At 36.3% G+C, this 26,695-nt stretch overlaps 2 protein-coding genes across 13 annotated transcripts in view; one reads left to right on the top strand and one right to left on the bottom strand.

The window, feature by feature from the left end:
• CCDC91 (coiled-coil domain containing 91) overlaps positions 1 to 26,695 on the bottom strand; it is a 334,936-nt gene that overhangs the window by 293,321 nt on the left and 14,920 nt on the right. For 2 of the 12 annotated variants that reach the window (XM_081061000.1, XM_081060994.1), the window contains exon 1: positions 1,452 to 1,721. The exons of 3 other annotated variants lie outside the window; for them this stretch is intronic. The gene's annotated coding sequence lies outside the window, so the exon portion shown is untranslated. Of the gene's footprint in view, positions 1 to 784; positions 1,030 to 1,451; positions 1,835 to 26,695 lie in introns of those variants that run through there. 7 more of the 12 variants (XM_081061001.1, XM_081060996.1, XM_081060997.1 and 4 more) reach the window with 7 other exon arrangements.
• On the top strand, positions 548 to 26,695 carry LOC308502553 (uncharacterized protein; the record flags this gene model as incomplete). Its single annotated transcript, XM_081060491.1, has 4 exons — positions 548 to 914; positions 1,150 to 1,511; positions 22,785 to 22,998; positions 25,071 to 26,695. 3 exons carry the CDS (start codon positions 548 to 550, stop codon positions 22,926 to 22,928), a joined length of 873 nt encoding a protein of 290 aa, XP_080916617.1. The 3' UTR covers positions 22,929 to 22,998; positions 25,071 to 26,695.

The following is a 26,695-nucleotide window of genomic DNA, read 5'->3' as shown; positions in this document are numbered from 1 at the left end:
TTCGTCTGGTATTAAGATGATTAAAATAAACAAACAAAAAGCTCTCAAGTTTTGAGCTGATCACTCCAGTAAGAAAATACATTTTTCCATTTAATAAAAGTTAAGAGGTAAGTTGTAACTTTCATCACTTTTGTTTCATGTTTATTCCATTTGGCTTATACTGTTGCTAAGAAACCAGTTCATAATAAGATTTCCCAGCCCACAGAACAGCCTCCTGGCCTGCCTGGAGGATACCAAACCTTGTAACCAGGGTAATTCTCTACCACACAATCTACTGGCTAGCCAGCACCACACAGGTGCACTCTCCCTGGCATCCTCCCTGCTCCATTTACCTACCCTAACGGGTACAATACTGCCAATCCCCTCAGTGCAACAGAAACTGTAGCAGAGGGCAAAAGGGATGATTAAAAGTGTAGAGCTCTCCGACAGGAGAAAACAAAGAGAATTTACTGTCAGTCCCTGTCACCAGCCAACAAAACATTCTAGGTACTCTGCCTTAAATTATGGGGTGAAATGTTAGCCCACCCCAATCATTCCACCACGCAACATGCAAACTACTTGCAAAAGCCACCATCCAACGACCTCCCTGATCAATATTTGGAGAGGAAGTTGGCATCAGTATCTGCCCCGTTCAGAGGGAGAGGGAAGGAAAAGAGTCCGAATTCTTAGGGGGCGGCTGAGTCACCTACAGCTGTGGCCAGAACTTGACCCTCCAGGAAATCAGGCTCTGCCCCAACTCTTATTAGGGAAGCAAGTGGGAAAAGCAGCAACAACATCATCATACCAAAAAGACACTCAGCGAGCTTTTAATGGAGTTGCCATTCCTTCAAGTGAAGCCAAAATTGGTTTCACGTCCAAAGCTTTCCTCCACAGTGCACAGCCCCAGCAGATGGAAGAAGCACCTTTATTGTCGGGTCTGGGGGCGCACTCACGGGGTTGAAGGATGCCTCACCACCTGGAAAGTTACTGCCTTCTGCCTTTTACCCCGAATTACCACTTTTATTGCAACGTGTGGCCCCAAATAACTATAAGGAAAAGTGGCTGACGGACACAGTAAGAGTTTTTGCCCGGGTGTACTTGGCAAAGTAGAAGGGGAAACATAAACCAGGCGCGATCGTTGAAAACTGGACAAGCATCCGTCTCCGTTAGGTGGGAGTTTCCGTGACACAATAATCACGTGCATTTGTGCGCAGACTGTCGAAAACATTCGGTCCTGGAACATCCAGGGGCCGAAACCTGCCGGCGAGATCAAGTGCAGATGGGCACTCCCTTGCCGAGGGAGCGAGGCTCGGTTCCAGCCACAGACAGGTCACGCCTCCCACTCTGGTCGCGGCGACCTCCGGGGGCGAGGACGGCCGCGCTCCCCGCCCGGGTGGGGCGCTCCCGGCCCGCGCCCAGGCCTCGCGCGGCCCGGGGACCCAGACCCAGGCCCTGAAGACGAGTCCATTTACCTGCTCCCTGCTCCCGCTCACCGCCGCCGCCGCTGTCGCGCCGCTCACCCACGCTGCCAGGTGAGCCACCCCTAGCACACAGACTGACCCCACGCGTACACCCAGGGCACGATCCCAAACCTTTGGGGAGGGGAGACCGCGGCCCCAGTAACACAAGCAGGGGTAGCCGACACACTCACCCGGCTTCGGGGGAAAAAAAGCAAAAAAAAAAAAAGAAAAGGAAAAAAAAAAAAAACCTCTGCCCCCGGAAGTTGATTTCCACCAAGGCCCGCCCCACGCTGCGCCCGTCACTCAACGCAAACAAGCGAGTCACGTGGTACCAGACTGAGGCCCTACAGAGTCCGGGCTGTCCTGACTTGAGAGTCCGCAGAGGGTTGCCCTGTGAAAGGGGATGACTCAGGAACTACCTCCTGTTACTTACAGCATGAGTGGCAGGCCCTGTTTCTATGACTACTCCATGCAAATTAAACTATCCCCAACATAACACTTCCATCTGGGACTCTAGGATTGTTCTTGAGAAGAGCCGAGCCTAAACTGTTCACCACCTCCAATCAGAGTTCAGTAAAAACTGAAGGTGAGCTAAGTGCCTGCCATGTAGTAAATGCTCAAGAAACAGTTGACTGGACAGCTGATCCATCTCATCTTTGCATGTGCGAACTCTCAACCACTGGGGTGCACCTAAGCCAAGAGCCTCTCCAGACCAATACTATACAACTTCAAAGAACTCTGCTCTAGAGTTACTTCTTGTCCTCAACTCCAGAACACAGCAATTTATACTTCATCTGTGTTTCAGAAACAGTTTACTTTCAGCTGCCAAGCCACCCCCTTTTTTCCAAGCCTTCAGGCAAATAGTTTCCCCAGGAGAAAAAGAAAAGAGAATGACATAACTGATAGAGTTTTATTTCAACGAAAGCATGACTATGTAGTTTTTGGGGTTTGGGGTGTTTGTTTTTTTCTTTTGTTCTTTTGTCCATTTCAGACTGTCAGTTACTATTACAAATACTCAACTAGCAGGACACTTGTTAAAGATTCTTCCACTTTGACATGGGAGAGATCTGGAGAACATTTATTTAACAATTTTTGAGTGCGTACCATATGCCGAGGACTGGGCCAAGTTGTGACAATCCAAGAATGAACAAGTTATACTCAAGATCTCTGCTTTCTAGAGTTTACAGCCTAGTGAGAAAGAAAGACAAGTAACCTGGGAATCTTGAGCATAAGGCTGTAGACTATTTACATTTATTATATAACAGGCATTTTTTAATATTTGGGGCAACATTATTTTCTCATCTTTCCATTGAACTAAATTGGCTAAAACCAGTAATAATCTCTGCTCTGTACTGGAGGTGGCAAATGTCAGCATGGAATCCAGACAGTCCTCCAGTAAGTGAAGACTCCAATGGATAGTTGAGTAGTTTCAATGTTGAGCATGAATGTCACCTCTTCAGTGCCCCTTTATCCGTTCTACCTTCTACTTTGTGTACACAGCAAATAGAGTTCTATCATAGGAAATACGATGCTTTCTTACACATATTTGTTTATCTGTCTACGAGACCACCAAGTCAAGGACCACTACTCATTTTACTCCTCATTTGTCTTTGTATATCCAGCAATCTAGCACAGCATCTAGTGGAAGAAAGGTATGCAATAAATGTCTCTTAAACTGAGTACAATTACCTTTATATCATTCTGTGTCTCCTATCTCTTTCTGCTGGAAACTTCAGATGAGTTTCTGAGTGTTTCCGCTGATATACTTACATGCTCCCTTTGTCCCACCTAATCCAATATTCAGTGTTATTAGTATATTTTTAATAATTATAGAAACTATTACGTTGGTGCAAAAGTAATAGCTGTTTGAAAAATTAAAAATAATTGCAAAAACCGCAATTACTTTTGCACCAACCTAATAATATTTATTGCGCACTTGCTATGTGCCTGGCATTAGCACCTAAATCCATTATCTATCTTGTCATCACAATAATTCTGCAAAGTAAGTATGTTAATATATTCACTTTTCAAATGAGGATACAAACTCAGTCAGGGTAACTTGACCAAGTGGCAGAGCAGGATTCAAAGTCATGTCTACCCAACAGATTCATTTATTCACTATAGCACACTGCCTCTGAATTTCACATCACTTGTTTATCAGTGAATCCAAATCCTGCCACCTCCATGAAGTCTTTCTCCCCTGCCCACAACAATCTGTGCTTTTTTTTATGAAGTGTACAATTCAGTGGCTTTTAGTATTCAGTGGCTTTTAGTATTCACAGCATTGTGCAACCATCACCATTATCAATTTTACAACATTTTCATTATCCAAAAAAGAAACCACATACTTTTTGTCAGTTTTCTCCATCACTCTCATTACCCCCCTTCATTCCTAGACAACCACTAGTCCACTTTATGTCTTTGTAGATTTGCCTATTCTAAACATTTCATGTGAAGGGCATCATGCAATATGTAGTCTTTTGCAACTGGCTTCTTTTTCACTTTGCATTGTGTTTTCAAAGTTTGTTTATACATTCATCAGTTAATGGACATTTCAGTTGTTTCCATTTTTTGGCTATTATGAATAATGCTTCTATGGACATTCACATACAAGTTTTAGTGTCAACATATGTTTTCATTTCTCTTGGGTATATACCTAGGAGTGGAATTGCTGGGTCATGTGGTAACTCTATGTTTAATGTTTTGAGAAACTACCGGACTGTTTTCCAATGTGACATTACCACCAACAATGTATAAGGGTCCTAATTTCTCCATAGTGCTTCTTCTTAGCTCTTCTAGAACTTATGGCTCTATTATTTTTCAGGGTACTTACCATAAGCCAACCATTTTATTATTTACCTTTGTTGTGTATGTGTCTATAGGCCTATTATCCTAATAGGTTGTGACCTACTACAGTAGAAACATGGTTCCTACTCTCAACAGGATCAAGTTTCAAGGAAGACACAATCAAATCAGATATTAGAGTGATAATAAGCAGTGAAATCAAGTTTATTGTTAAAATGTGGAGGAGAAGGACCTTAATCAACCACGTTAAACAGGAAGTACTTCTCATAAAATGTAAAGCTCAAGATGAGTCTTGAAGAGTCAGTAAGAACTGATCAAGCTAAGAAGAGACAAAAGTATGCTTCAGAAACAGGAACATGTACCTTTGTGTGTATTTCCTTGCCTATGACTGTGGAGGTAAGTATAGTATGTGAGTAAGTAGAGTGGAAGCAAAGGTGATTGTGTGTGGGAATGTGGCAGTAGAAAGGGGAAATGTAGATGAGGCAATGTGATGGAGAGTTTTGTAAACTGCTGAAAGTTTGAAATCTATCCTGAAAGTAATGGAAAACTAGCGGACTATGTAAGCAAGGTTGGGAGAGAATTTAGCAGCAGTGTGGAAGATGAATTATTAGGGAAGGAAGAGGTGGCCACAACTGGAAAAACAGAGAAACCAGTTAGAAGACTGATGGAATAACTAGAATGAGGAATTATGAAGGCCGGAGTTAGGTGGTAGCTGTGAAACTGGCAAAAAGAATTTGAAAAGTATGTAGCAAAACAAAAAAATCAAAAAAGGACTAAAAATGTATACCAGATTTCTGGTCCTATTCAGAGAGACGGGGGATTCAGAAGGAAGATGGTGCACTTGCTGATAAGAATAATGAAACACTCAGGAGATACAAACTTTCAGTTGTAAAATCACTGGGAATAAAAAATGGAGATATAATGTACAACATGGTGACTATAGTTAATAATACTATATTGAATATTTGAAAGTTGCTGAGAGTGGATCTTAAACATTAGAACTGAGAACAAACATAGCAGAAGAAAGGAAATAATAAAGATTAGAGCAGAAATAAATGAAACAGAGAACAGAAAAGCAATGGAAAATATAAACCAAAGAATTGGTTCTTTGAAAACATAAACAAAATTGACAAACCCTAGCTAGACTCACCAAGAAAAAGGAGAAAGGACCCAAGTCAACAAAATTATAAATAAAAGGGAAACATGATAAATGATTCCACAGAAATTCAAAAGCATCATTACAGGCTCCTATGAACAACTATGTACCAACAAACCACACAACCTAGAAGAAATGGAAAAATTCTTAGAAGCATACAATTTGCCAAGACTGAATCAGGAAGAAATAAAAAATCTGAATAGACCGATTGCTAGCAAGGAGAACTGAATCAGTAATCAAAAAATTTCCTAACAAAGAAAAGCCCGGGACCGTATGATCACACTGTTGAATTTTACCAAACATTTAAGAGAAGTATTAATACTAGTCCTTCTCAAACTCTTCCAAATAATCGAAGAGAAGGAAACACCTCCAAATTCATTTTACGTGGCTAACATTATCCTGACGCCAAAACCAGAAAAGAAAACTACTATAAAAGAAAACTACAAGCCAATATTCCTGATAGATATAGATGCAAACATTCTCAATAAAATACTAGCAAACCAAAATCAGGAGCACATTATAAGGATCATTCACCATGATCAAGTGGGATTTACCCCTGAGATGCAAAAGATGATTCAACATGTATAAATCCATCAATGTGATATACCACGTTAATAGAATGAAAGAAAAGTATCATATGATCATCTCAGTAGATGCAGAAAAAGCCTTTAACTTTTATGATAAAATCTCTTAATAAATAAGGTATCAAAGGAACATATCTCAACATAATAAAGTCCATATATGACAAACCCACAACTAACATCACACTTAAAGATAAAAGGTTGCAAGATTTTCCTCTAAAATCAGGAACAAAACAAGCATGTTCACTCTCACTACTCCTATTCAACATAGTACAGGAAGCCCTACCTAGGGCAACCAGGCAAGAAAAAGAAAAGGTATCAGAATTGGAAAGGAAGAAGTAAAATTGCCCATGTTTGCAAATGACATGATTCTTTATAGAGGAAATCTTAAAGACTCAACCAAAAAAATTACTAAATCTAATCAATGAATTCAGCTAATTTGCAGGATATTATATTAACTTACAAAAATTGGTCGGGTTTCTATACACTAACAAATTTTCTGAAAAATAAATAAAGAAATGAATGACATTTAGAATACAATAAAAACAATAAAATGCTTAGGAATAACTTTGAAGAAGTGAAAGATCTTGACTCTGAAAACTGTAAAACATTGATGTAAGAAATCAAAGAAGACACAAATAAATGGAAAGGTATCCTGTGTTCATGAAACAGAAGAACTATTGTTAAAATGTCAATACTACCAAAAGCCATCTATAGAGTCAATGCAATCCCTATCAAAATTCCAATGACATTTTAAAATAGAAAAAACTCTTAAAATTTATATGGAACTGCAGAAGACCCCAAATAGCCAAAAAAAAAAAAAAAAAAAAAAAAGAACTCCTGAGAAAGAAGGCATCACAGTTCCTAATTTTAAACTATTTTGTAAGATATAGTCATTAAAACAGTATGGTACTGGCATAAAAACAAATAGACTAATGAAACAGGATAGAGGACTCAGGAATAAACCCATATATGGTCAACTAATAGCTGACAAGGGAGCCAAGAATATTCAATAGAGAAAAGAAATTCTCTTCAATAAATGGTGCTGGGATAATTGAATATTCACATGTAAAATAATTAAACTGGACCCATATTTTACACCACTACCAATAAATTAACTCAAAATGAATTTAAAGACTTAAGACTGGAAACTATGAAGCTCCTAAAAAAAATAGAAATAAAGCTCCTTGACATGGCTCTTGGTAATGATTTTTTTGGATATGACACCTAAAGGACAAGCAACAAAATCAAAACTAAATATGTGAATTTAATCTAAATGAGGCAATTATAAATTGTTTTGCTCACTCGATAAATGATCTCTTTCTTCAGGCAGAAGATTAAACTCTAAAGCATGTGAACTTTAAACATATTCACAGTTATTCTTATGTGGACAGAAGATAATAAAATATATTATAAATGTTAAAAAAACTAAATATGTGAGACTACTTCAAACAAAAGCTTTTGCACAGAAAAAAAAAACATCAACTAAGTTAAAAGACAACTATATGCAAACCATATATCTGATAAGAGGTTAATATCCAAAATATATAAAGATCTCATACAACTCAATAGCAAAAAAATAAGTAACCCAATTAAAAAGTGGGCAAACTGAATAGACATTTCTCCAAAGAAGATATAGGAAAGACCAACATGTACATGAAAAGATGCTCAACAGCTCAACATCAATAGTCATTAGAGAAATGTAAATTAAAACCACAATGAGAAATCACTTCACACGTGTCAGTATAGTCATCATCAAGAAAACAAGAGATAACAAATGCTAGCATAGGTGTGGAGAAAAGGGAACCCTTTTGCACTGTTGGTGGGATTGCAAAGTGGTATAGCCTCTGTGTAAAACAGTATGGAGCATCCTCAAAAAATTAAAAATAGAATTACCACATGATCCAATTCTACTTCTGGGAACATATCCAAAGGAAACAAAATAGTAACTTGAAAAGATATTTGCATCCCCACATTCATAGCACCATTATTTACAATAGCAAAGACAGAAAAACAACCTCAGTGTCCATCAATGGATGAATGGATAAAGAAATAATGATATACAAATATTACTCAGCCATGGATGGACCTTGAAGACATTATACTAAGCAAAATAAGTCAGAGAAAGAGAAATAATATATGATCTCACTTACATGTGACCTCTTAAAAAAATTAAAGACATTAGACTTATGGTTACTGGAAACCAGAGGCAGATATTGAGGGGAGGGGAGATTAAAGAAAGGCGAGCTATCAAAAGGTGCAAACTTTCAGTTTTAAGAAAAATAAGTACTAGGGATGTAACGTACAATATGATGGCTGTAGCTAAAACTGCCGTATGATATATAGTAGGAAAGCTGTTAAGAGAGTAAATCCTAAGAATTCTCATCATAAGGAGAATTTTTTTCTTTATTGTATCTATATGAGAAGGTGAATGTTAGCTCAAACTATTGTGATAATTATATATATATATATATATATATATATATATATATATATATACACATATGTACACATGCATATATATGTGTATATATATATATATATATATAAATCAACCATCATACTATATATATGCCTTAAGCTTATAAATTGATGTATGCCAAATATTTCTCAGTAAAACTGGGGAGACAGAGTTCTCACCATAAGAAAAAAATTGTAACTATGTGTGATGATAGATGTTATCCAGATTTACTGTGTAGTTTATTTGCTGTAACCACAGGCATGAGATGAATACCCACCCAAAATGTGACTCAGATTTCAAGACTCCTGGTGCCACACATGCATCAAGAGAGTATAAGAAGGTTTATTACTCACACAATGAAGCATTCTGGGGAGAGTAGGGCAGGCTTCCTACACAGGTCCAAAATGGCTTGAGATGGGGGGTGGGGAGGACTGGACTTTTGGGTTTGATGGTAGCTAGGGCATGGAGTTAGGAGTGAAAATTCCTACACAGTATCCAGGGTTTGTGTGGTTGAATTTCCCACCAAGAGCACCTAGAGTTTCTTATCATCCTTCCCAGAAGTGGAAGGGAAGGGAATGGAAGAGCAGCAGGGCTTGAAATTTATCAATAGTCAAACATCAAAAATGGAGTTAGAGTCTTTATTACATATGCTTAGAGTTAGTTGTTTTTTTATTGTTTTGTACCCCAACAAACAAAACAATATAGTTGTTATATACTTACATGCTTTGAAACTGACTGTAGTAGACACTTGCCTTTCTGATATTTATTTCACTCTTTGCACATTGTACAGCATGTGCCTGAAAAGTTTGGGTGGAATTAACCTCACCATTATCCCTAAATTAATGCAGTCAGGATGATCTAATCCCAGTTTACGGTGTTTCACTAGTCACAAGAAATGCTTTAGGTTTGAGCACCAATCACAGGACTTTTGCCCCCAAATTAGCTCCCTTTCTACCCCTGGATGTTAATGAGGAAACATGTGGTTCTTGTTGCTAAAGGCAGTGTGGGGACAAAGCCCCCAAAAGCAGTTTCCAGGCTCTCGGCCTCACATAGAAAGGTGCTGGCTCGGGTAGTAAATGGCCATTAACTGTGATCAGATGGCCATCAGCTGTGGCTAGTTGGCCGTCAACTGTAACCCGTAAGCCATTGGCCACTAGTATAACGGCCGTGGCTACGCTAGCAGAAAGAAAATGGGGGCTAGCAAGAAGATGGTGGCTGGCAAGCACGAGCTGCTGTTAGGACGGCAGGTTGCAGATTATGTAGATCCTCCTTCCTGTGGCTCCAGCCGCCAGCGAAAATATATTAGTTTGACTCCCGTATCTATGGCTCCGTGGGTGTTCCTTTTTGGCCTCACCATGTCCTGCGTTCTTATGTGGCGAGGGGGAGCTGAGACCCCACCGGCCGCCCCGCACGACAGGCAGTCATCTTGTGACCAAGGAAATAAAAGAGACATGGAGCTGGCGCCCTGATCAAATAATTTATGCATTGTAGAAAGGCCAAAGGATGTAAAGAAGGACCTGAAAGTTTTAAATAATCACCTTTCTAGCCCCTTTGTTTTCCTATGCAGGATTGTTCAGTTATGTGAGCCTTCAAATCAAATCAATGGAGTTTGATTTTTAAGCTACTGATCCTCACTGGTATTGAATATTGTTTAAGTCAGTTTGAATTTATTATCATTACAGTTTACCTCAAAGTACTTTACTGTACTTAATGGGCTATAAATGTGAACATGTGTGTTGCTTAATTTACTTTATCCTCTAAAGGTCCTAAATTGTGATAATCTAGAATTCACCTTTTAGAAGTGTTCAGCTGGTGTTTCATCAGAAAGTCTGCATTCCAAACAGAGCCATAAGTGCTTCAGCTACCATTATCTTTCATTAACACCTGAGACTTTGCTAATCACTAAAGCAAATGTTAAAAATGGATTTTCATAGGTGAAAATAGGAGTTTGTTGATTATCATAATGGATGTTATAAATTGACTTTCCTGGATGAACCATCTGCATTTTTAGGAACAGCACCCTCTGGCCTCAAATCTAAATGTCTAAAATTCTAATAATCTTCATCATGCCAAAGGTGCAACAATTTAATTTTTGCTTAACTAAACGGAGAATCGTGCTCATTATGGACACGACTGGAGACTTCTTATTTATTATGGAGACAAGGAATAAATCATTGGTACCTTGGCCTCCTCAATCCATGATCACTTTTGGAATATCTCCTATGCAGTTACCGTCAAACTGAGATTTCAGGAGGAACCATTAACTAAATTCAGAGTGGCAGAGCATGAAAGAAGTAGAAATTCCAAGACGTAAAAACTTAGACTCCAAATAGTTTCTGGCCATGGTTACTTGCCTACAGAAATAACAAGAAACAAAAATCGTTTAAAAACCTTATACTAAAGGAAAAAATATTGGTATATAAACTTCAAGCCTAATTAGTAATGGCCTGTGACTTTTTAATCTTAGGACAATCCTCAGATTTATATAATCAACCTAATAGGAAATGAGCTGCCAAAATTTTGTAACCATCTGAAAAGAGTATCTTCCCCAATGACCGTATCACACAAGGCCATAAAAGACACGAGCAAAACACAGCAACTACCCAAAGAACTCACACCACTGCCAGCCAAGAGTCCTTACTATTTCTGTCACAGATTTTGACAGGGATCAGTAGCCACTATGTAATGTTTCCAAATATCCTATTTTTAATTGGGAGTTTTTCTTGCAATGACGTTGTCCTTTCTCTTCCACTATTTTGTATTTGTTGGGAGAAGACAACTTGTCATTGCTTTGTAGACTATAAGGCACTCCAGGTGAAGCTAACACACTGTGGAGAGACAGAAAGAAGATATATGCTAATTATGGATATTTGCTAATTACTAGCAAAAGGGTATACTGTAGTTGACCTGGTAGTTGTTATAAAACAAGCATTTCACTTTTCTCCTCACTGTGCAGCACTCAGGTATATTGCAGATTGACCCTGACCTTTTCCAATATTCGTCCTGACTGGTGTAAGCCAGAAGTTACTCCCAACTCCCTTGCCACAGTGACTAAGGTCGGGGGGGAACCAGTCCTAAGTCAAAATCATAGCCTTACTCTAAACATATGAATTGTCTCAGGGATCAATCAACAAGCACAAAGTCAGGACAACTGTCCAATCATTGTTGGAAGAAACTTTCTACTAGAGGATATAGGTAATGTAGCATGTACGTAATTGCTATGACTTTTTACACTCCTACTGTGACCATGAAGGAAACCAGTCTGAGACAAAGGAGATACAGCTGGTAGAACAAAGCTGATATAATTCAGAGAACTGAAACTGGAGCTTTGATCAAATTATTTAGAATTAACAAATAATTCTAAAGCTTCCTTCACCTCTGTGGGACTGCTCATTTATGTAAAGGATTCCCATTTATTACTTAATCTAGTTTGAATTTGGCTTTCTATTACTTTTAATTCCAAAATCTTTAAATGTTAGAAAGATTCTCTGTCTCTAGCTTCATATTAAATGTCATAAAATGAACTGTCATTTCTTAAAATGGAAAAGAGCCTTATTTACCTTCTTCCCGTTGCCCATGCTCATGGTAGAGAGAGAAAATGAGCTACTGTCTGAAAGCAGCTCTTTCAGATTCATATGATACTCAGCTTTCACATTAAACCAATGGAAAACTATTTCAAGTATTGATTTGTAAATTATACATAAAGAGTAAACCGTGAAAGTTTTAAATAAGCACCTTCTGGCCCCTCCTCCAATTAGGTCTCCTTTGAATTCTGTGTAGCATATAACCCATTTATGAAATCTTCACCAGAAGATACATGATCCCCAACTTCTCACTCTTTTGTAAATTGTCTTTGGTCCCCATTTGGTTTGCATAGTTTAGCTTGATTCATAACTGGGCAAGAATCACTTTCTTAATGTTTGAAAATATGAACAGCTTCTATTATTACCTTGGGCCATAATACACTAACGAGGGCCCAAGCCAGAAAGGGAAACAAGAGAAGCCATCATGTCATCTATTTAATCATTAAATAAATTAATAAAAACAAATTTATATGATCAGTTACCTTTAACTAAGATCTCCAAATTATAATTCAGAAATGTGGTGACTATAAATAGAAAGTACATGCATCTACTTTATTTTCTTTACTCTTCGTTATGTCCTAGAAAAAAGATATTTTTATATGTGTGAAACTAAACTTTCTAAAACATTAAAAATGTATGCTGGAATATTCTTTTTATTCTCAGTTAATTCTAATGCCTGTTACATAATTCTCAATGCTTAATTAAATGTCACAGCTATGAGTGCTAAACACTACATTTTATGATACATATTGGAAAAATCAAAAAGTGAGCTAGGTTTTAGTAATATGGCTTCTATATTAAACTATCATATTGCTTCCTTAGAAGTTACTCTACCACTTTTGCAGATGGAGCAAACAGTACTCTGGGCAGACAGCCATCAAGAGCTTCTACAATTAAGATAAATTGAGTTTGAATTAAACTTCTTCAAAATTTTTGGTGCACCACAAAATTAACACATCATGAGAAAACTCTGAAGTTTGAAAAATGGAGTTTGAAAGAACATGGTCAAACCCCAAGCAACATTCTCCTGAGAGTCTGATCACTCTTTTAAGTTGACCAGAAAAAGCAAAGTATTACTTATGAACAGTGGAAGGCCCTGCCATTTATTTCTCTCTAAGTTTGGGACATTAAATGATTCTACTTATAAAGATAATTTTGTGTTCCTCATGTCTAACTTTAACTTAGCATAGAAAAAAAAAATCATCCAACATCTGAAAGAAAGTTATCCCTGTTGGAGACCAACTCTGTCTGCACATTTGTTATATTGTCAATTCAGGAGTAATTGGCTTACAATTTAAACTATAAAGACTAGTCAAGTTTTTAATAATTTTCTAAGTTTGAAAACATAGTTATAAGGATACAAAGCACAGTGTATCAAACCTGCAGGGTCTAAATCTGTTTCTGGCAATGAGCCACAAACCCCTTAGCTACCTAATAGCTAAGGTATTGTTTTGCCTATTATTTATAAGTTTTCATATTATTAAATGCACTTATCAGTATCTTTGTTTAAGATGTGTATCTTAAACCCCAGTATCATTTAATAATTTGCCGAATTTTTCTACCAAAATTTACAATGTAATAAATGTTAATGTCTTTAAATAATAATAATGCCTAAGAGATTGTGATAATAAAATTAGCTTTTACCTTAATGAAGTTATTAAGTAAAATTAGGTGTATGAAATGCCCCAGATCTAGGCTCTTACAGAAATATTTGGTAATCAGTCTCCTGAGTAAAACATGGATTATGAGTTCTGTTACAAGAAGTATGAACAATGGTATGCTCTTTGCTATTCAGTAAAATACTAGGAATCCTTGATCACTAGGAATCCTTGATCACTATGTGATTACCTCTTTGCATAGGCAACATTTCCCCCAAGTTTATAATAGTATAAAGATTCACTGTTAATTATCTGTAGTGACATAGATATGCTTCACAATCACTATGTGTAAGATATATAATACCCAATTATAGTATTCACTAAAATATACATACATTTGAGACTACCAATCACTGTCTCTTTATAGAAATTTCCTCCCCTCATCAACCTCCATAAAAGTATTCTCTGATTCTTTGACTTTTCAGACTATTCTTTATCCAATTCATAGGATCCTCTTCTTCCACACTGTACTTCAATGTAACTGTTCTGAAAGCTTCCATCCTTTGTTCTCTTCTCACTCAGATTTAGCCATTCTCTGTGGGTAAGTTTTCTACTCACCACAGATCGGATCCCCTTAATGCAAATGATTCTGAAATACATAAGTGTCTTCTGTATAAAATCTTCTCTCTCAGCCTATATTAATAAACTCTATATGCCCACCCAAGACCCATTCACCATATCCACCTTTGATGATCTCATGGAAAGTTGTTTTAATTCTCCAGCCCAAAATTATCTCTTGAGCTCAGAATAGATTTTATAGCTGCCTACTAGATATGCACCTAGATGTACACAGGCAACTTACTTTTTCCAGAACAAACTCGTTATCCATCCTCCACAAAACCTATCTATCCAATCTCACTTAATTGCTTTTGTTAGCATCTGCATTGCTTAGGACACTAGTTTCACCTCCTTTAACTGGAAAAATAATAGTGGCTTAAATAAGATTAGTTTTAATTTCTATCTCACACATAAACATAAGCAAAAGAAGTCCAAGGATGATTTGGTGGCTCCCTGAAGACCCAATTCATCCACCTTAAATCTTGCTTTCCCATTTTTAACACATGGCTTTCTTTGAATGGTCTAATATACATGCTCCAGCTCCTGCCATCACATCTGCATTCTAAGTGGAAGAAAAGGGGAAAGGGGAAAGTGAAAGTAACACCTCTTCTTTTTAAGTGCAGAACATAAAAGGCACACATTTCAATTCACATTCCATTGGCCAGAACTTTGCCGCATAGCCATGCCTAGCTACAAGATAGTTGGGAAATGTCCTCTTCACTGGCCTGCTAAAACTCAGGGATTCTATTACAAAAGAGGAAGATAATAATATACACTGGAGAACAAAAACCAATCCCTCTCATATCCAGTTTCATAAGAGACTCTTACACTCTCTTTCCTATCACCTGCTACTGTTTTGTTAATGTATATGTGTTCTTTCCACGTGAAGGCACACTGGATGGTTTTTGTACCTATACCCTGAATGGGATGGAAAAGAATACATTCACCAAACCAATACGTAATACGTACCTAAGGCTGGGTTAATTCACTTTAACAAAGTAGATTAACAAAAATACCACATCTGGCATCACTGGTAGCTGTGATGGGGGATGATAGTTGGTTGAGCCTGAGATAATCTACAGTCATCTTCCAGGATGTATTATCCAGTTTCTGCAGGAGCTGGACAAGTGAAATCAAAAGGAGATAGGATGGGGACACCCCCTCTGCATCCTTTAGATCCACGGTCAGCACACTTTTCCTATAAAGAACCTGATAGTTAATATTTTAGGCTTTGCAGGCCATGCAGTCTCTATTGCAATCGGTGGATCCACTGTAAGCTAAACCTATAACAGAACTCCATTTTTTAACTGTCTTTTCATATGCTCCCACTTTAACTGAGAGCCTTGATTATGTGTTAGGTTTCCTGGTATCAGTGTCAACTTTGGTCAGTGTCCAACTATTTTTGAAATGTTTCGGTGCACATTACTTGAGTAAGTGGCCTTTGTTCTCTTTTGGGAAGGACTGTGGGAATCATAACCAAGTATACTTCCTATGGCATCACAGAGCCCATCCCCATGGGGACCTAGCCACTTTAATTAATTGATTCTGGCTCCATAGATTGGCAAATAATTATGGCACTTTTATTGTTGTGGTCACTCAGCCTCTCAGTTATCCATTCTTGATTTCTTCTGCTGGTACATGCTGAGTGATTCCGTTTTCCCTGCCCATCTATTTTGCCCCTAGGATTGTCACATTCTATTAATCTTTCCCTAACTTTGTGAGTTGTGGATGCCTTTCTGACCTTGTTGGTCACTGCAATAATTGAAAACCCCTGGCTTTTGACAGTTCGGTGCCACTAACTGGCCTCTCATTTGGCACCTCATTTGCCATCAATGAGTCAAGTTCTATAATGGCCTGGCCTCTTCTACTATCATCTCTGGCCTAAAGAGGAGTACCACCAATCTACTCTTTAGAGATGCAGGTGTTCTCTCACCAGCACATTCCTTACAGCCTTAGTAAATTGTGTGTTCTCTGGACCTTCCCATGGAACATATTCTCACAGTCTGCCATCCATATTTGTACATCCATTCTAGCATGCCTCTTTTCCTGAGCTTCTCCCTTCTCCATCCTTCTGCCATGACAATCATAGCATTTCCACTTTGCTTAGCCTGGTTGATCTATCTCGGTTGGCCTTTAACTATCTTTGAAATCCAGCCACTCTGACCTGAAAGTCTTGGTCTTGGTCCTCAGCTTTCTCCAGTCTCTCCTGGCAAGAAATGAGAGCTTCTTCGTGTACAACCAAAGAGGCAGCCTCACCTTCCCACTTGGCTTTTAATTGCATGTTTTTTATTCTCAACTGTTCACTATCCTTCTATAGAGCATCAATGCTGCTTAGTAATAGATATCCAATCCTATTAACTTTATAGCTACCATATTCTCCATATAGGGCAAATGTCTGATCCATTTTGCCTATTACCCAGCAGTGAAAACTTTAACAATTGGACCACTACCTTGTGCAAGGAACTGTCTGCATTCCATGTACCACCAGTGATAGGGTTTTCATGGCCCAGCAGGCAATGAATGACTCAGGTCAAAATCCTACCTTATCATCTATTCTCTTAGACTTTGTACCAAATGGCATAGGTTGCATTTTCAGGAAGCAGAAGCAAGACAGAATTTGGAGTGCAGGATGCTTATTAGGGATCAAACCTTTGATAGGAAGGGAAAAGGAAGCAGGATTGGGCAGAGAGGTAGTTGAACAGTTGTTGAACAGTTGAACAGTGATGAAGACAGAACAGAGTTTTAGTTGACCCAGCAGAAAGCTCTGCAACAAATATGGTTTTCAGAGTCCTTCATCAGGTCAAAATGACTAGACCTTTGTATTACCACTTCTCTCAGTCAGCACAAGAGATTACCCTCAGAAGGATATAGCTCTCTGCACCTAAGCAGATCCTAAAAGAGCTGACAGCTGGGAGATTCTGGTTGTACTTCCTGCAGCTGAGTAGGAAGTCCTCCTTGAAGGAGAATCTGGTGGCGTATCTCTATATCTGGCACATTAAACCACTTGCAGTTCTCTCCAGTGGCTGAAGCAGTCTCATCTTTGTTCATGTGAACATGTTGTCACCTCTTCCAGGCATACTCTTTCTCCTGAGACATCTCTGAAATTTCCAAGCTTTCTCATTCTTTGAAGCCTGATTACAAATTATTTATGCCATTATTATAGCCATTCTCAAGCTATATTATAATAATTTACTTATACCTATTGCCCAATATATTGTGAACTCCTTGAAGACATGGATTATTTGTTTCATTTTTGTATCCACAGCATCTAAAACAATGTCTCTCACATAAGAAACACTAAGTAAATATTTCCTAAATAAATGAGAAAACGTGTTTCTTTTTGCCCTATCCCCTATCTAAAAATTAGACCCCAAAAGATTTCTGAAATAACTCTTTATTTCCCTTACTGCATTTTTACAATATTAAATTACAATTCTAAATTAATGAGAGACTAGATAGCAATACTGGAATCTAAATACTCATTTCAGACTATTTCCCAAGCTCTGCATTCATATACCATGTTTCCTCAAAAATAAGACCTAGCTGGACAATCAGCTCTAATGCGTCTTTTGGAGCAAAAATTAATGTAAGACCCAGTTTTATTTTACTATAAGACCGGGTCTTATATAATTAATACAATATAATAATATATTATCGAGTCTTATATAAATTTTTGCTCCAAAGACACATTAGAGCTGATTGTCTGGCTAGGTCTTATATTCAGGGAAACACGGTATCTTACTACCTGATGGACATTTTCTTCTGATTGTCCCAAGGCATCTCAGAGGGCATGTTTCAAAGGACATATCTCAAAGGACATGCATCATTTTCCATCCCCAAGCCTGCTCTTTCTTCCATATTCTCTGTCTCCCTTGAATCACCCCAGCCAGAAAGCTGAGGGCCTCCCTAAACTTCTTTCGCTCATTGTCCATGTTCACCAAATCCTGACCACTTAACTTTCTAAGTGATTTCAGCCATGTCTCCTTCTTTCTGTTCTCTCCTTTCTCCTAATACTTATGGCCAATTCAACTACTCTTCCAATTTTCTGGACAAATTCTTAAGTGATCTCCATATCTTCAGTTTTATTTTCATAAAATCCATGCTTCAACACACTTTCCCAAATAACATTATACTAAATGGTGAGGGACTCAAAGCTTTTCTGCTAAGATCAGAAACAAGACAAGGATGTCCTCTCCCAACACTGCTTTTCAAAATCATAATGGTCGTTCTAGCTAATGTAATAAAACAAGAAAAGGAAATAAAAGGTAGACAGTTTGGGAAAGAAGAAATAAAACTGTCTTCTTTGCAAATGACATTATTGTCTATGAAAATCTGAATGAATCAAAAAACTCCTGGAATCAAAAAGTGTTTAAAGCAAGATTACAAGATACAATGTTAATATAAAAAAGCCAATTGCTTTTCTATATACCAGCAAAGAACAAGTGGAATTTGAGATTAAAAATAAATTGCCACATTTATGATACATTAACTCCCCAAATATGAAATACTTAGGTATAAATATAACAAAATATGTACAAGAGCTATATGAAGAAAACTATAAAACTCTGATAAAGGATATAAAAGAGAAACTAAGTAAATGGAGAGATATTATATGTTCATGGTGGAAAGACTCAATACTGTCAAGATGTCAGTTCTTCCCAATTTGATCTATAGATTCAATGCAATTTCAATCAAATCACAGCTAATTATTTTGTGGATACAGACAAAGTGATTCTAAAGTTTATATGGAGATGCAAAAGACCCAAAACAGTCAACTCAATATCAAAGGAGGAAAACAAAGTCAGAGGACTGACACTACCCAATTGTAAGACTTACTATAAAGCAATAATAATCAAGACAGTGTAGTATTGGTGAAAGAAGAGACAAATAGGTCAATGCGACAGAATAGAGGGCTCAGAAACAGAATCACCTAAATATAGTCAACTGATCTTTGACAGAAGGAAAGGCAAGGCAATGGGCAAAGATAGTCTTTTCAATAAATGATGCTACACAATTGGATATCCACATGTAATAAAATGAATCTAAACACAGACCCTATACCATTCACAAAATATTAACTCAAAATGAATCACAGACTTAAACATAAAATGAAATACTATAAAACTTCTAGAAAATAACAGGATGACCTCAGGTATGCTGATGACTTTTTAGGTAAAACACCAAAAGCACAATCCATGAAAGAAATGATTGAGAAGCTGGACTTCATGAAAACCAAAAACTTCTGCTCTGCGAAAGACAATGTCAAGAAAATGAGAAGACAAGCCACAGTCTGGGAGAAAATATTTGCAAAAGACACTTCTGATAAAGGACCGCTATCCAAAATACACAAAATCTCTTAAAACTCAACAATAATAAAATGAACAACTCAAAAAATGGGCCAAAAACCTTACTGAAAACTCACCAAAGAAAATGTACGAATGGCAAGTAAGCCAATGAAAAGATTTTCAACATCCTATGTCATTAGGGAATTGCAAATTAAAACAACAATGAGATACTCCAACGCACTTATTAGAATAATCAAAATCCAAAACCCTGACAACACCAAATGCTGGAGAAAATGTGGAGCAAGAGGAAGACTCATTCACTACTGCTGGAAATGTAAAGTGATAACAGCTACTTTGCAAGACAGTTTGGCAGTTTTTTACAAAATAAACATAGTTCCAGTAACTTTGCTCCTTGGTATTTACCCAAATGAACTGAAAACTTATGTCCACACACAAAAAAAATTGCATACAGATGTTTATAGTAGCTGCATTGATAATTTCTAAAACTGAAAGCAATCACAATGTCCTCAGAAGTGAGTAGATAAATTGTGTTTCATCCAAGCAATTGAAAATTATTCAGTGCTAAAAAGAAATGAGCCATCAAGCCATGAAAAGATATGAAGAAAAAAAATGTAAATGAGATTACATAATCCAATTTGTAAAGGCTACATACTATATGGTTCTGTCTACATGACATACTGGAAAAGGCAAAGAGTGGAGACAGTAAAAAAAAAAAAAAAAAAAGATTATTTGTTGCCAGAGGTTAGGAGAGAGGAAGGGATAAACAGGCAGAGCACAAAGGAATTTTAAGGCAGTAAAAAGACTTTGTATGTTACTACCATGTTTCCCCGAAAATAAGACCTAACTGGACAATGAACTCTAATGTGTCTTTTGGAGCAAAAATTAATATAAGAGCCGATCTTATATTATATTATTAGTATATATATTATTATACTATATTATATAAGACCGGGTCTTATAGTAAACTAAGACCCAAATATTACATTATTTTATTATATTAATTTTATATTATATTATATTATACTGTATTATATTATGTTATAATTGTATTATATTATAAAGACCCAGTCTTATATTATAGTAAAATAAGACCAGTTCTTATATTAATTTTGCTCCAAAAGATGCATTAGAGCTTATTATCCGGCTAGGTCTTATTTTGGGGGAAACATGGTATAATACTGGATACATGTCATACATTTGTCAAAACCCATATAATGTACAATACAAGAAGGACTCCTAATGTAAACTATGGACTTTGAGTGTAATGATGTGTCAATGTAGATTCATTTATTGAAACAAATATACCACTCTGGTGTGAGATGTTGATAGTGGGGTATGTTGTGCATGTGTAGAGATGGCAGATATAGTAATTCTCTACATTTTCCACTCAATTTGCTTTGAACCTAAAAGTACTCTAAAAAATAAAGTTCATTAACTTAAAAAAATTGCAGAGACCTATATGAAGGATACTAATGATCAAAGTCATTTTTAAATAAGTCATTTAAGTTCTATGACAATGGTGGTTGTCTTTCACTTTTTGATTGGTATCCACAATACAAATTATATATAAGAAAAAGCAAAAGAAGAACTTTTTATAATGCATAATAATATTGTATCATATCACATACAATGCTATCCATGTCCCTATTTGATTTATAAATATTTATTTTAGAAAGGTTTACTACAATACGGAAATTAGATATATTGTATTTGATTAAATAGTGACTTGACATAGAGTTGACAGATATTTAATCAAAGTGTGAGTAGCATTATTTCTGAGGTGAAAAATAAATTTGATTTATACAATATCCCCTTTTTCTCAGTTATACAATATACAACAAACATTTAATTTAAAATCATATTACATATATGGTTAACATTTAAAGGTTTAAAATAATTATTTACCAATGTAGGATATCATTGGAAACAGAATTTCGGAGATTAGATATTATTTTATATAAATTTCTCTATAAATTCAGGATCTATTTATCCACATTTAAGCAACAATTTAGCAGAAACCATTGTTAATCCTCCCATATAACTTTTTCTTATGTTAAAGTAAAATAAATTAACAATAAGTAAAAACCACTTTACTTAGTTTACATGTAAACAGCCTCAGAAAATTAGAAGATTGAGAGTTAACAAAGGATTTTAGTTCTATTATAATTTAAACTTTCACCTCCGTAACCAAGAACATAAGGGAAAATTACATTTATGTTTTAGAAGGTTAGAACCTTCTAAAACAACTAAACTTCTAAAACAAGATCAGATGCTTGGAGTTTTAAGATAGTCAAAATTTTGATAAAAGTGAACTTTTCTTTACAACATTAGCACTCCATTAAACAGCAAGAAGGCACTTATTCCATGTTTCTACAAGTCTTTTTTTTCTTCAGAAAGGAAATTTCCATTTACTTGAAGATCGTTCATTACTGGTATCACTCTTACAAAATGTAGTTTTCCAATGTTAGCAATCGGATAAGAACATAACAAATGTCCTTCTGTACAAACAGTAAATAGAGTCGATTATAGAAATCGATGAAATACCTCATTGGACACTGGATTTGTTGTATCCCTCTTAAAATATGAGTTTTGAACAGTTCCATGTCTATTCTGAAATTTTTAGTTATTGATTTAGTAATGGATGGTATTTGGTCAGGTGGTAGGGCATCAATGAATAATATCACTCAGCAATATGGCAGTTTTAATATGGTCAAAAGCCAGATATACTTGTGATCTTTCCAAGTCAAACAGTATTTGTAATGTTATTAGGTTGGTTGTTTGGTTTTTGGCATTCTCTTTAAGAATAAGAAAGCACTATATTTTTATACATGAAATAGGACTTGTTAATGTGGATGTAGAAAAATTTAGCATGTCAATTACTAAGAGTCTATTTTCCTTGCAAACTGAGAATATTTTTTGCCATTGTTCTCATGCAGTGCTTTGGGGATATTTGAAGATGCAGGGAAATGTCATGGTGGAAGTAACAGTAGGTTTTTTTTAAAAGCTTGGATTAGTTAGACTCATTGCAACTATCCTGGATCCATTTTTGGCTAAATGAAGAGGAAAGTTTTACCAGCTGATGGCCATTTGATGACCTGCCTGGAAAGAATTGGTAGACTCAGAATAGCACAATTGAGACAAGTGATCACATCGCGAAATGTGACATCATTCTTTGGCACCAGCTGGCATTCTGGGCATGGAGAGTTACATGCTCAACCCTGAATTTTCCCCTCTAGATTACCTTTGTGGCTCACCAGAGGGCAGTGTGCAGTAATCAGCTCTACTGCTTCATACATTGGATGTCTCCCATGGAAAAGTCAAGGTCAAATCATCAGAACCAGACAACAGGAAGTAATAGATTATGGAACTTGTTTTATTAAGTTTGTTGTATCTGTACCTTCTACATGGAATTCTTAATATTGAGAAATTAATCACCATACGAAATAAAAGGTAATGACTTTGTAGTAAGTTCTGTATTGGTTTTAAATTTATAACAATAATTTTGGGATTACTGAAGTCAATTCCCCTCTTTAGACTTACAAATGCATAATATTATACGAAGGTGGGTAAATTGCCTTCCTTTACATATCTCACACCTGAATTCTTGAGGTTTTCAATTTTATAGATTAAATAATTCAGTGAATACTTATTGAACAATTGAAGTGTGGGAGATAACAAGATAAAGCACCTATACATCCTGTTCAAAAGGAGCTTGAAATCTATCAAAGGATTAAAGTGTAAATGAAAAATTAAGCACATGATCAAAATTGTACAAAGTGGGAGATACATATAAAGTATGGCACTATGAGAATTCAGAGGATAGAGAGATGAAGCCTTTTGGGAAGGGTTCAGAATCTGAGCTGAATCTTTCAGGTGAGGTAACATTCATTTAGACATATTGAGGGTGGTAAAAGCACATTCTCAATAAAGGAAGCATCGTGGATGTAGGAAGTTAAAGAACATAGAAGCCTGGAGCATGTAAAAGGTAGTAGTTGGTAATAATACTAGAGAGTTATATTGTGAATAGTTCCTAGAGGGTATTGAATAACAGGTATGCTCCAAAAACTGAATTGACTACAGGATGTTGTAGGAGAGAAGATTAGCATTAGCACTGTATACTAAGAAAATTGATCTGGCAGCACTGCGTGGGATAGATTGGGTAAGTAGCAGTCCAAAGGTAGAAAGTTGAATTTAAAGACTATTTCAATAATCCTGTAGGATTTGAGATTGAAAATATAATGCAAGCAGGAGATACTGTAAAAGTAGTATTGGTATAGAAAAATTTAAATAGTAAAAACTAGGTGTGGGCGGGGTATAAAGAGAGAAAGAATCAAAACACAGAGTGAGGTTTGAAGCTGAAGTGGGAGGACAACTTCATTCAGTGAAATGTAAGACCCAGTAGAAACAGGTTTAGTTAAGAAATTGATACATTTACGAAAAAAATAGAAAATCCCAGTCCAATTCTTTTTGAAGTTAAATACTTCTCTCTTTCCCCCCCAAGTTAAAAAAAGGTGAATTTGGGGGACTCAATTAGCTTTGATATCCCCAAAAGTCTAGTCAAACAACAATTTTTTGTTTATTAAAACGTATTAAAATCTTTAAATATAAAAATATAATGTAGTTTATTGTTCACTCAAGGTTAACCGACTTGAATTACATCATTACGTTAAATGGGCAGAATTGCAAGGTGTTTTCCCACCACTGAGGGAAATAGGTTTGTTAAATTTGTTAATGTTAAAAATTTAAGATTATACTAATTTTACCAAACAGCAAGTTTCTGCTTAATAAAAAAGAAAATTGCAAACTTTTTGATGTAACCATATTCTATGCATTTTTTTCTAACAGAAAAAATATGCTAGAACATTTAATAAAATCAATAGTATCTTGGTGAATAAAAAATGAACAAATATAACTTCCTTTAACATTTTTAAACATCTTTTATGTATTAACTGGAAAAGGATGTAATGGAGTCCTATTTGCTCAAACACATTGTAATATTTTTCTCCAAATTGGTTGACAGTTACAAAACCCAGAGACCAAGCTGTGAAGGAAACTTTTCCAGTTGAAGCATCTGCTTTTCTGACAGATTTTTCAATCAACCATATGGGAAGGTTTGGGGAGTTGCCTTGAGTTTATCTGTTCATTTTCTAAGATTAAATAAATGACATTGGAAGTGGGGTGGACTTGTTTATTGGCCACCCTAAAAAATCTAGTAGTACATTTTCCATACTTAATTGAATTGTACAATTCTATCTTTCACTCTTGACTCCTGACACACCTGTGAATCAGACAGTTCTTGTCCATAGTTGTGGACCCTCTAGCTTGAATTGTTTTTTTTCTGTGTAAACCACAAAGGAGTCTTCCACGTGTTAATCATGTTCTCTCTTCCTGTTCTTATACCTATATCATTATTTAGCCCATCTTGATGGGCTAGTGTACATGATATTTCTTACTGTATGACTTGTCAAATTAAAACTTCCTGGCCTGATGATATTATTAACACCCCTTTCTTCGTCACCTAGATGTGCAAAGGTACTGTACAGGAAGCCTGCTTGAATTCAACGCCATCAGGACTTCAGATATCGGTATCACCGCATTGTGTTGTGATAGCCCCTTCTCTCTTGTTTCTATATCCCTCCTGGAATATAAGCCACCTGACGGGAAGGATGGTATCTAGTTTAAGAAGCCCTCTGAATGCACAAACTTGTTAGAAAACGAGGGAATGAAAGTGTCAGCTAGTGCCAAGATTTCTGGCAGTGGGAAAGGTCATAATATTGGGTGGTATTCTGCTAAAGGAGGAAAGGGAGGTTCCAGGAAATGAGATTAGAGTTAATATCCAAGGATCAGAAAGCATAATAAAATTTAAAATCTCTGGTCTTCCTTTTTAGGTAGCTCTATGTCTTTATTTGTGTATGTATATAATTTATTGTGTATAATACACATAAAATGTACCATCTTAACCATTTTAAGTCCAATTCAGTGGCATTAACATATTCGCATCGTTGTGCAACTATCACTATCATTTATCTCCAGAACTCTTTTCATCTTGCAAAACCACTGTAGCTGCTAAACAATAAATTCTGTACCTACTGAGCAATAAATTTCCACACCCCTGCCCCCAGCACCTAGCAACCACCATTCCATTTTCTGTCTCTGTGAATTTGACTACTATAGGTAACTCATATAAGTGGAATCTAAGTATCTGTTTCTTTGTGACTGGCTTATTTCACTTAGCATAATGTCCTCAAGGTTTATCTATATGTTTTAACATGTGTCAGAATTTCCTTCCTTTTTGTAAGGTTGAATAACCCTATGTTATATGTATATACCTCATTTTGTTTATCCATTTACCTGTCAGTGGGTACTTGGGTTGCTTCCACTGTTTGGCTATTGTGAATAATACTGCTATGAACATGGGTACAAATATCTCTTTAAGATGCTGCTTTCCATTCTTTTGGGTATATAGCCTGAAGTAGAATTGCTTGATCATATGGTAATTCTATTTTTAATTTTTTTGAGGAAGCACCATACTGTTTTCCATAGTGACTACACCATTTTACATTGTCACAAGTGCGTAAGGGTTCCCGTTTCTCCAAGTCTTCATTAATACTTGTTATTTTCAGTTTTTGATAGCCATCTTAGTAGGTATGAGGTGGTATCTTATATAGTTTTGATATGTATTTTCCCAATGATTAGTGATGTGGAGCATCGTTTCATGTGCTTATTTCTTTATCTTCTTCGGAGAAATATCTATTCGAATCTTTTGCCCATTTCTTAACTGGGTTGTTTGTTTTCTGTTGTTGACTTGTCCTCCTCTGTACATTCTAAAAATAAATCCCTTATGAAATATATGACTTGCAGATATTTTCCCATTCTGTAAGTTGCCTTTTCACTCTGTTGGTTATGTCCTTCAATGCACAGTTTTTCATTTTTATGTAATCCAATTTATCTTTTTTATAGCCTGTGTCTTTACTGCCTGAGTTTTTAGGAAGGGTACCATTCACCTGTTATAATATTCAAGGTATTATTATTATTGGTTAGATTTGTTTTTCTTATTATTATTGGTTACAGTGCAAGTGGAGCCATATTGAAGAAAAATGACATCTCATGTGTATTTTAATAAAATTCAAGAGAACCAGAAAATCTC

Source organism: Rhinolophus hipposideros (genome assembly GCF_964194185.1).
Source record: "Rhinolophus hipposideros genome assembly, chromosome: 9".
Lineage (NCBI taxonomy): Eukaryota > Metazoa > Chordata > Mammalia > Chiroptera > Rhinolophidae > Rhinolophus > Rhinolophus hipposideros.
Note: the sequence above shows the minus strand (reverse complement) of the source record. Positions and strands in the feature narration are given on the sequence as shown.